Source organism: Equus asinus, chromosome 11 (genome assembly GCF_041296235.1).
Source record: "Equus asinus isolate D_3611 breed Donkey chromosome 11, EquAss-T2T_v2, whole genome shotgun sequence".
In the NCBI taxonomy this organism is placed as follows: Eukaryota; Metazoa; Chordata; class Mammalia; order Perissodactyla; family Equidae; genus Equus; species Equus asinus.
In genome coordinates this window covers 85,165,138-85,176,319 of record NC_091800.1, presented here as the reverse complement: position 1 = coordinate 85,176,319, position 11,182 = coordinate 85,165,138, and the positions used below count along the sequence as shown (strand labels likewise).

General features: G+C 46.6%; 1 protein-coding gene and 1 long non-coding RNA gene across 8 annotated transcripts in view; one reads left to right on the top strand and one right to left on the bottom strand.

Moving 5' to 3' along the window:
- Positions 1 to 605: 605 nt before the first annotated feature.
- On the top strand, positions 606 to 6,694 carry LOC139046529 (uncharacterized). Its single transcript, XR_011506681.1, has 3 exons — positions 606 to 741; positions 1,356 to 1,450; positions 6,558 to 6,694. It is a non-coding gene; the product is annotated as an uncharacterized lncRNA (long non-coding RNA).
- Positions 4,445 to 11,182, bottom strand: part of UPF3A (UPF3A regulator of nonsense mediated mRNA decay) — a 30,382-nt gene continuing 23,644 nt past the window's right edge. For 5 of the 7 annotated variants that reach the window (XR_011506680.1, XR_011506679.1, XR_011506678.1 and 2 more), the window contains one exon: positions 9,334 to 10,568. Coding sequence is in view for 4 of the 7 variants with exons in the window: in XM_070520221.1 (XP_070376322.1) it covers positions 10,416 to 10,568 (153 nt within the window). In the remaining 3 variants the exon portion in view is untranslated. Of the gene's footprint in view, positions 10,569 to 11,182 lie in introns of all 7 variants that reach the window. The other 2 variants (XM_044779637.2, XM_070520220.1) reach the window with 1 other exon arrangement.

Here is an 11,182-nt window from a genome sequence, read left to right as displayed (position 1 = left end):
CAGTTCCAAGGCCACATCTTCCAACCTCTCTCCTGCTCCATTCACGTCGCCTTCTCCTCTGTGTGTCTGTGTAAAATCTTTCGCTGCCTCCCTCTTATAAGGACATGGGATTAAATTTAGGGCTCACCTGGACATTCCAGGAGAATCTCTCCATCTCAAGATCCTTAATTTGATCACATCTGCAAAGATCCTTTCTTTTTTCCTCATAGGTGACATTCACAGGTCCCAGAGATTAAGATATGGGTACAATTTCCAGTCCGCTGCAGAACCCACCTTAACTGCAGTCGCTGAGATGTTTTCAAAGTGCTGATGTTTCCTCACCAGTGTATTTTCAAAGTTTTGGAGAAGAGAGTGTTATTGGGCCTGTGGGGGCCATAGTTAGGAGGAAGAGGGTGGTTGCACATAATCAGTTCCTTCCAGCATTACTATCCCCAGAAATTCTGAGCCCTGATGAGAACATCCGGCATCTTGACCTCACTTGGCCACCGCTGAGTTTAGGCTGCTCTGAACCAGTTGCATAAACAGCCAGAAGCTCTCTGACATTTAACCCACCATGCTCTCCACAAACAGAGCCCAGCCTAGTAATAGTTTCTTTCTCCTTTAGTTTCTTCAGTTCCTTCACTCAGAATCCAGCCCTGCCTTTGTTCCCCTCGTTTTTGCTGACAGAGTTAGTGAAGCGCTGTGTTCCTTGGTGTGGAAGCTGCCTCCTCCCAGCGTCAACTTTGTTACTGGCTCCTTCAGGTCTGGAATCAGCCGTGGGCAGGGGGAGCATGAGAAGACTGGCTTCCTTGGGGAGGGAATGGCATGGGGATCAGTGGGGTTTGGGTATTTGTGAGTCTCGTCAGTTCTGACTCTGTTGCAGCCTCTTAAATACCTCCATTCTGATACATAGAGTCCCATTCTTTCTGAATTATTGAGCCAACTTTCATACATTTGTGGCTATTCCAACCCCATGATTACAAGACATAAATTATTTTAGCATCTGCATAGCAACTCCCAACTCTTATGTTTTGAGAATTTGGACATTTTGTTTGCTGTGTACTTTCAAGTTCACTGCTGTTAGGAATTGCAGCTCTACCCGACAGCCTTGAGTTCCTCTTGCTGTTTCCACTGCTGTATGGCAGTGGCGATGCAGTTTCCCCAAACCTGACCCCACAACACTCTTTGTTTCAGGTGACCACAAGTCGTTGGCCATTTTCCACCAGAGGCTGTGGGCTGCCAGATCCTCATTCCTGGACGTTAATGGGATCTTTACTCAGGGCACTGCAGCTTATTCCCCCAGATTTCCTTGCCTTACTGTTGCCTCTAAGCCCCTCTCTGTTGATCAATTTCCCTTTGGAATTCTTGGTTTTCAGCAACAGAAACCAACCCTAGCTGACTCCAGCAGAAAAGGGAAATTACTGGAAGGCTCTCAAGTAGCTCAGAGAATCACCTGAAGCTGGAGAAAGAGGTGAGGCTCAGAACCAACAGAGGGAGAGGAGCGGGCAGGAAGCGCCCACTAGGCCTGTGAGTCACCGCGTCACCCTTCGTGCACCATTTTCACCACCTCTGCACAGGCAGGCGCTCCCCGTTGGATGAGCTCTGGCCTTCTGTTGCCAGGAGCAAGAGATCCCAAATTTTATTCTTCCCAAATAGAGCAGCATACCTGGGGAGAAGGCGACTGATAAAATGAACAATATTCGTGTGTCCTGTCCACACCTTCTTTCAGCCCTTCTCCCAGGGAATGGTACCTGTATGTCTACTTGTGTGGCTTCCCTGCCAGAGAGCCCCAGTCAGCAGTCTCGTGCTTCATCTCCAGAGCACGACTGCCAGCCCTGGCACGAGGTGCACATGCAGACAGTATACTTGGGCTGAACGAATGGGGAGTGGATCTTGGGGTAGGGGTGCCCTTGGCAAGGGGGGGTCTGTGTCTGTGGGGCGGAGGGATGGAGATGCAGCATTGCCCCTTACTCCTTAGAGGGCAGAACCTGCAATTTACCTCTTAGAAGCAGCACAAGAGGTTTACCGAAATGTGTGTTAAATGGAAATGCTAGGTTCCAGGAAAACTTGGAAGATTTAGAGTTTTTCTGAATATTTCTTGTTTAATTGACAGAAGCGGCAAGAGGAACCACAGCTTTATCGCATTACAATCTATCAGTCGGCTCTGAGTTAGAACCTCAAGCCTTTGGAGTGTTTCTCTGTGGCTGTGCTGGGATTGGGAATGGAGGCTGTGCAGTCGTGTGGCCTCCTGGTCTCACAGGAGGCTGGTGGGGTGAAGTGGTCTCTGGAGGATCAGAATCACCTGGTGGATGAGGCTGGGCTCAGAAAAGCAGCAGCCCTGGGGGAGCTTGAGAATGTGCATGTCCAAGAAGCTCCCCAGGAGCTGCTGCTGGCCTGGGAATCACATTTTGAGCATCACTATTGTGGTGCAAGTAGTGGTTTTCCTCAAGTTGAAGTTTTCTCGTACAGTAAAGCAAAACCAAACCTGTCGGTCACCATCAGATTTAACTGAAAGTAGCAGACGCAGTGACTCAAACTGCTTAAACAAGGACGCCCCCTCTCAACTGACAGCAGTGCACAAGGAGGTGGGCTTCAGGGTGAGCTGGTCCAGCAGAAACCCAGGGTCCTTCTCCCTCTGCACTCCTCCATTCAAAAGCTGGCCCCTTAGGCCTCCTTGGTCACATACAGGAGGACACGGTAATTTTGTCCTGCCATCTCGTTGGACTCACTGAGGTCACGCATCCACCGCTTGACCAGTGACAGCCAGTAGGCACATGCTGGGAACAGACTGGCTTGTGTCTGGGGGCAACACTGATGAGACTCAATCCAAGCCACTTGGACTGTGGCTGGGGCTTGGGCTGCAAGTGGGGAGGGGTGGGCTGCAGTGGGGAGGGGTGGGCTGTAGGAGGAGGCATGGGCTGCAGGGGAGAGGGGGTGGGCTGCAGGAGGAGGCATGGGCTGCAGGGGAGAGGGGGTGGGCTGCAGGGAGAGGCATGGGCTGCAGTGGGGGAGGGGGTGGGCTGCAGTGGGGGAGGGTTGGAGGGGTGGGCTGTAGTGGGGAGGGGTGGGCTGCAGGGGGAGAATGGGCTGCAGGGGGCAGGCGTGGCCTGCAGGTGGGGTGGGGTCGGGTGGGCTGCAGGGGGGAGGAGGGGGCTGCAGGGGGCAAATGGGCTGCAGGGGCGAGGGGTGGGCTGCAGGTGTGGAGGGGTGGGCTGCAGTGGGAGGTGGGTTCTGTTTGGAACTCGGGGACAGTGCTGACTCTCCTCCTCTGCAGCAGAGAGAATTCATATTCAGTGTCTGTTACTTCAGGCAGTAGTTTTTTACTACAATATTGAATCACTCCATTTTATGTTTATGGCAAGAAGGCTGTGAAAACGATTTAGTGCTGGATTATTGACAGCCTAATGTATAAAAATTTTAACTTTTTTAAGTTATTCCTTTGAGGATTCCATAGAAAAATGTATGATCTGCTTATTCGTAACATTGTGATGCTAATTCAGGAAACATGTGGGCGACCACAGGAACCACAGTGTCACAGCAGCACCTGACATGGACTTCAGGTTAGGGTTCCTGATTTCAAGGACCCGACTCTGCCGCTGATGACTTGGAGGATCTGAGGAAGACGGAGACCTTTCAGGGGTTTCAGTTCCTTTTATGTCAAGGGAGGGGTGGGAACTCTGTGTGAAGGCGTGAGGCAGGGACTGGTCTGCTCTGCTTATCACTGTGTGTTCAATGCCTAGAAAAGTGCCTGCCACACACAGGCGCTGGGTGACAACTGGAAGCACGAATGAACACATGTCCAAAGGTGATAATAACTGTCTTCAAAAAGCAAAATGTAAAGAACTTCATAACAAGCTAGGATTTCTTGCTTTTTTTTTTGGTGAAGAAGATTGTCCCTGAGCAAACATCTGTGCTGGTCTTCCCCTATTTTCTATGTGGGATGCCGCCACAGCATGACTTGATGAGCGGGTCCTCACCTGGGATCCGAACCAGTGAACTCAGGGCAGCCAAACTGGAGCACATGAACCTAACCCCTACACCACCAGGCCAGCCCAAGCTAGGATTTCTTAATGATGACCGTCTTTGCAGTGGGAATATAGCTTTATTATAAAGATAGGTTGCACCCTTTGTGAAAAGTTTAGGTGCTTTTAAATCAAGTCATTTTTTTGAGAGTGGATGGGAATGAGTTGGCCCATCATAGCCTAGTCTGTCTCTGTCTCTCGCTGATATTTAGGGCAGATGCAGAAAATGTTTGGGAAAGAAGTACTGGATCATTCTTTGACTCTGTGTCAGGGAATGTGATTTGTTAGTTCACATGCCTGACAACATAATCCTACAGATCTTCTCTTTTCTTGATTTGGATGACATTGAGCAGCTGTCAAAAACCCGCAAAAAATTCCAAAAGGTAAGGCCTTAAAATATTTTTTACTGGCAAATATCACACAGAATTCAAAGAGAAAGGGAATGATTTTAAAAAATCTTTATATAATGACAAACATTGGATTTGGGCAATAATAAAACATTTTATACCTACGACCTAAATAACTGGTTAAGTTACCATTCAAGAGGAAAAAGCAGCACAAGTAGAGAATGATGACGTGGTCGTTTACAAGGTAAGGTCAGCGAGGGCCACAGGCAAAGCTACCACAGCAGAGGAAATCTATCACACTGCCTGTCAAGGCAAACAACGTCAAAAAAAGACACGTAATGAAGAGAATGTTAAAAATAGTACTAACATAGTTTCTACTCATACTTTAACCTAAGCAAACACCGAAATAGAAAAAGAAGTTGCGTAGAAATTCCTAAACGCAGATTTCCACAGTGTCCGTCAACAGGACCTTGGCAGCAGATTGACAGGTCCCTGGGGAAAGGATTCGTTTTCAAATTCCTCATTTTAGACTTATTATTTCAGGCATTTGTACATATTTGGTAATAATGTTTTGAATCTATTTGGAAAGAGTAATAATGAAAATCTATTTTTGTACATAATCATTTAAAAATTAGAAAAAGAACTACAAACCATCTTAATCCTACCTTTGATTGCTACTAAATTCTGATATATTCTGTCAATATTTTTCCTAAAAGTTTGAGTAGTTTTAAAGATATTTCACTATGAGGTTTAGGTGGCTTCTAGACCAAAATACAGAAATAAAAATAGTCAGCTAGTCAGAAATTCTAGTCACAAAACAATTTGTTATTTGTAAGATAAAAGGCTTAAAGGCAAGTTTTCTTATTTAAGGGCCAGTAAGGTGCAGCATTAGGTACTGTGTCTTTTTACTCTTTCGAGCAGTGATTCAGCAAATATTTACTAGTTTCACCAATTTGCTGGGCACACGCCATCATAAACACCCCAGTCCCTGCCTTCATGGATTTGCTGCTCAGGGCGTGGGCCAGGGGATAAACACAAGGTCTCCATCAAATAAATAAGTACAGCTGTTATGGGGGTGCTCAGTTTAAACTGGGGACAAAGGACGGCCTCTCCGAGGAACTGACATGTCAACCAAAGGATCAAGGTGCTCTCTGCAGAGCACAGCCTGTGACTGGTCTGTGTACGGACAAGGGAGTTCTCCTGGCTCAGAAGGCAAGTGTAGTCAGAACACAGATGGCTGGTGGGTCACATGGGGCTTTTAGCCCGTGGTAAAAGTCAACACTGTGTGGTTTAGACGGGCAGGACTGGACTCAGAGAGAGGAGGGATGGGAAGAGGTACAGAGGTGAGAGTGGACATGGGTGCTCCTGCAGGCAGTGGCAGGTGGTGTTGGTGTGGGACGCATCAAGGATTTGTCTTCAGCTGCCTGGAAGACATCCAAGAACGGTGGTTGAATGGACAGGGGGGCATATGGATCCAGAGGTCAAAAGATAAACTGGCGCCGAGAAGATAACGTGGGAGATGTTGGCAAAGGGTGGTATTTAAAGCCATGGAATCTATAAAATCGCTGGGGGAGACAGTGGGACTGAGGAATGTCCATGTTGGGCGCTGCTGAGTGGTCAGTGGGCCACGTGCCGTGAAGACCATGGGGACTCGGAAGGGTGGTCTTGGTGGAGAAGTGAAGGGGCCACGTGGAAAGTCAGCCTCAAGCAGCACAGAGGGAAACACACAGAAGGTACGGTAACTAGGAGTATGTGGGGCTAAGGAGCTTTCAAAAAGTAAGTTCAAAAGTGTGTAACACAACGTAAATGCTCTACTTCCATGAAATGGTCGCTATGATTGGCCACCGCACACTGTTGGTAATCGGTGCACATCTTTCCAGACGTTTTCTGTGCAAACACAAACACCCATGTCTATAAACAAAGTAAAGCACATTCTGCACTTCTAAGTGTGGCCTGCAATGTGGACATTCTGACGTCGGCGTGCCATGCTGTGGAACTACCACTTAGCCACCCTGCCACGAACACTGGGCTGTTGTTGCCCTTCCTCGGTTACAGCAGGGCCTGGCACAGTCCAGTGTGTTGCTCCACGTCCCTGTGCAGGTGTATCTGCAGGACACAGCGTTAGAGTCCAAATGCCGGCCTAAGGGTATTTCCATTTTATTTTTTGATAGCTATCTCAATTTTGCCTGAGGACTTTTCTTTATAACAGGAACTACCAAATCTTGTTTGAATGCTGACAGAAATGATCCAAGAGGGGAAGCAGCTGAAGGCCTAGGAGAGAGGAACACTGCTCTAGGCCACCACCACTGGGTTCCTTCCTGACGTTTGTTCCCTCTCAGTCCTCGGGTTTCCTGGGGCAGGCCTGTCTCGGTCAGCTCAGGCTGCCATAACGAAACACCACAGACGGGCGGCTTAAACAAGTCATCTGTTTTCTCACAGTTCTGGAGGCTGGAGCCCAAGGGCAAGGTGAGACCTAGTCAGTTCCTGGTGGGCCCTTCCCGGCTGGCAGATGCCACCTTCTGGCTGTGTCCTCACCTGGTGGAGAGAGCGAGCGAGCTCTCTGGTGTCTTCTCTTATAAGGACACTAATCCTATGGGATCAGGCCCCATCCTTTTGGCCTCATTTAACTTTAATGACTTCTTTACTCCAAATACAGCCACACTGGGGAATTAGGGTGTCAACATGTAAATTCTGGGGAGAAACAGTTCAGTGCATAGCAAGGCCTGACTCCAAATAGCATGGTTTCTATCATCTGTTAAGATATCCTGGAAACGCCAGCAGTTCGGTGTCCAAAAGCATCGCCTACATTGGCCCTCACACCACAAAGTGGTACAATAATCCTCTGTTTAATCAATTGTTCTATTTTTTTGGTTCAGAAAGTACGGTCCTAGTAATGTAGAAAATGCCTACTCCATGAGTGCATAAGAGGGGCCATCACATGTAAGCACACTGCGTGCCACACACAGGCACACTGCACATCACACATAGACGCACTGTGCACCACATGCAGGCAGACTGTGCATCACTGTAGGCACACTGTGTGCCCACATGCAGGCACCCTGTACATCACTGTAGGCACCCTGCACATCACACACAGGTGCACTGCGAATCACTGTAGGCACACTGTGCGCCACATGCAGGCCCCCTGCACATCACTATAGGCACACTGTGCATCACTGTAGGCACACGGCACATCACATGTAGGCACACTGTGCACCACACACAGGCACACTGAGCATCACTGTAGGCACACCATGTGCCACACGTAGGCACACTTCTCTCAACCTGGCAAACTGGTTTTTCCATCATGATAATCATTTAAAATTATTCTACTAAAAATGCTATTATCATTGAAAAATGCCATTCCTTCGATGGGGTAGACTGCTTGTGTTTAAATTGACCAAGACATCCTTTCTCTCTTTTGTGGTACAAGGTTACTTACGTAATTATTTTTCTTTTGGACGTGTGACAGTGAAGAATCCTGGGAAACTCAGACTTTACAAGATAAACCTACTTTTGATGCAAAGAAGACAGGGATAACCATTTACAAGAAGCTGCTAGCTTTCCACCAGAATGCAGCCCGACAGAGGCTCACACAGACACAGATGGCATTTTTCTAAACTTAAGCAAAGCGACCAAAAACCCAAAAGGGATTTAAACTGAATTTTCATATAACAATTACGACCATTGGACCTTGCCTACAGCTCAGACTGAGCTGAAGCCAATTATCCAGGGGATTTGAGTGGGATAATTTGTCTTAAAAAAAAACCTCTTGACTCTGAATATCATTCTGAAAATAAACTTTTTTCTCTCATTTTCCTTTTTCTTTTTTGCTATTAATCTATTAACACAGATCAAATAGCTCAAGTACCTACTTAATTCACTTTAGTCTGACATGTCCTTAATTTTAAAGATAGAACAGAATAGAAGCAAATCTGCGAGAGTGCCCCAGCCTCTCCCACCTGCTTCGATGTGGCGTCTCCTCATCCGCCTGACATGTGGGAGTCGCTCGGCTCGTTTCTGGATTTTTCTCCGAGGGACCTCCTCTGTGTGTGGCTGGACGCTGGGCGTGTCCGAGGCAGGAGGAAGTTCCGGGGATCCCACCTCACCCTCACGGTCTCTCTCGCGGGTGTGACGACTTCTATGCTAAGACTGGGACACGACGTGCCTTTCACGCTGCTCCCTCACAGGCCCACAGCAGGGTTTTCCAGACGCTACATGACGTGTGGTGACGTTATTGCTCTGACAGCTAAATGCAGCACATCTTTACGTATTCTTGTGCTTTAAACATTTCTGTTTTAATTCTGAATATGGTAAACATCAATAGATATAACCTAGTTGATAAAGGTTCTTTGGGGTTGTCAATAATTTTTAAGAATGTAAAGAGTTCCTGAGACTAAAAAGTATGAGAACCATTGTTTTAAACCACAAATTTTGAAAATGAGCACTCAACACCCCAGGTCTTTGATCACCAATACAAACAAGCCAACAAACCAAGAGAACTAAGATGGGGGCTTAGAAATGAGATTTACTACGTCCCAGACTCTTCAGTCTGGAAGTCTCCAGATCAAAGCCAAAACGAGCAGTGAGGACCACAGCAGCTGATGGTTCAGGAGCTCCAATCTGATCCATCCTCTGAGCAGGGGTCAGCAAACAGTGGTCCGCAGGCCGAACATGGCCTGCTGCCTGTTTCCATAAGTAAAGTTCTACTGGAACGCAGCCCTGGCATTCACTGACACACTGTCCAAGGCTGCTTCCTCCCGGCAACGGCAGAGTTCAGGAGTTATGACAGAGACCATGGAGCCTGCAATGTCTAAAATATTTACTATCTAGCCCACTTCAGCCAGGGCTGGCACCACTGGATCACACGGACCTCACTGAATCCACAGCAAGTCCTTCCCTCCCCTCCCCCACCAAGTTCTTGGTGCTCAGGAGTCAAGAGCGAGGGCACAGCAATGCCATTAAACTGACTGTACATCCAACAGTCACAGATGAATTTTAATGATAAATGAGTAATTCTTAGTTTTGTGATAAACATTTCATATTTAATAAGGAATAGATATAATCAGCCAAATATTCAGATAACTAAAGCTACATTTTAAAAAGCAATATTTTATTATCTAAAATTCTATGTTGGAAAAGTACCATAACTGGACATTATATTCATATCAACTAAAATTTTTATTCAATAAATGGTTTAAAGCATAGTGCCAAAAATACATTAACATTTAAAAATTTCACTAAAAGAAAAAAAATACTGTAGGATGCATAGTTGCAGAAAGCTACATTAACTCATTTTAAAACAAAACTGCCTCAGACTGCAAAAAGAAAAACCCTCGATGCCCCATCGAAGTTATCCCTGTCCCAAATAATGCTGTTTATGTTCTCAGCAATCTTCAGAGCATAATGGTTACAAACCACGAGAACATCCATGAAAAGACTGTGACACTGTTTTCATCAAGTCAGTGGCCACATTGTTAAAAGGCTGTAACATAACAACTGAAGCTGGTCTCAGGGTTCCTATCAGAGGGACTCCAGCCGCTAGTGACAGAAGCTGCAGGAAGGGCTCAATTACAAAGGCTGGGAGGGAATGAGAGATGCTCACTTCCCAGAAACCACAGCTCGTGGAAAACCAGCAAGAGGCACAAGGACACAGATCCCCACAGACCACCTGCTCACAAACACGTCAAACTCAGTATGAGCTATTCCTAACACACGTCGAGTGCTTGGAACTCACACGAGGCTCGTCTCCTCCCCAGCTCTGATCACACTTTACTTTCCAAAAGAGATTATCTTCTGTTTTGGCTAAATGATATTTACTAGTTTGTATTAGAAATGGTAAAATCTATGAAAACTTGGTTCAATTTTTAAAAAGATTGCTCCTTTCTAAAGAATGGTTTCTAGATGTTTCTATGCCACTTTTATAGTTCCTGTTCCTAGTTTCTTTGTAAGAAGTAATGTACTTGCATGTTATATTCCAGGCTAATCTATATATTTCCGGATGCCTTTTCAAATCCACAGAATGTCGAATGGAAGCTCACTGTGTCACAAATGTGTGCGCGTCCACTCACTCTGCCTCTTCGCTCCTCTTGGCACCAGCCCCTGCGGAATCCTCGGCCTCGCCCCTCCTCCCGGCACGGCCCTCCTCAGAGGGTCTTCCGCCACATTCGCGTGCTCGGCTGCGAGTGCCCGGCTGGTAGAGCTGCAAGGATGGCCGGTCCTGCCAGGACAGAAGCAGTGTTATTCTTCCAAGGCTAGTGATGCAGGAGGGAGAACATCTCTATTTCTGGGGACTGAAGATCCTAATTAGCTAAAGAAAATCAGTCTTCAAGCTAAAAGATCAGTGTTTTTCACAGCACTATCTCAGAAACCAGGCATTATGAGGGGGGTAAAAAGCCATGAAAAGGAAAACAGTTAATATTTAAAATAAATGGAAAGAAGGTAAAACTGAAATCTGGGAAAATGTTATTGCTCAAACCTAGAACCCTCTGAGAAAACAGTACAATCATAGCATTCCCTTCCCAGTTTGAGAGAGAAAAACTCACACACACACCTCAGTCCTGGAGACTCAGCACATAGAGGCAAGGTGCAGCCTGAAACAAAATGTGGCCTGGCCCCCCAGATGGCTTTTTAGAGCCATAAACTAAACAGTTATAGCATTCATAATAAGCAACTTCCACGTGGATTATTCCTGAACTGTCCCCTTTACAGAAAATGCTCACCTATTATCTTATTAACCTCTTAGAAATGGTGAATAAAAATGATGACTGAATAAAGGACATGAAATGCAATTAACTTGCCCCAGGGCACAAGGGCAGCTAAGCCAGGGGAGGA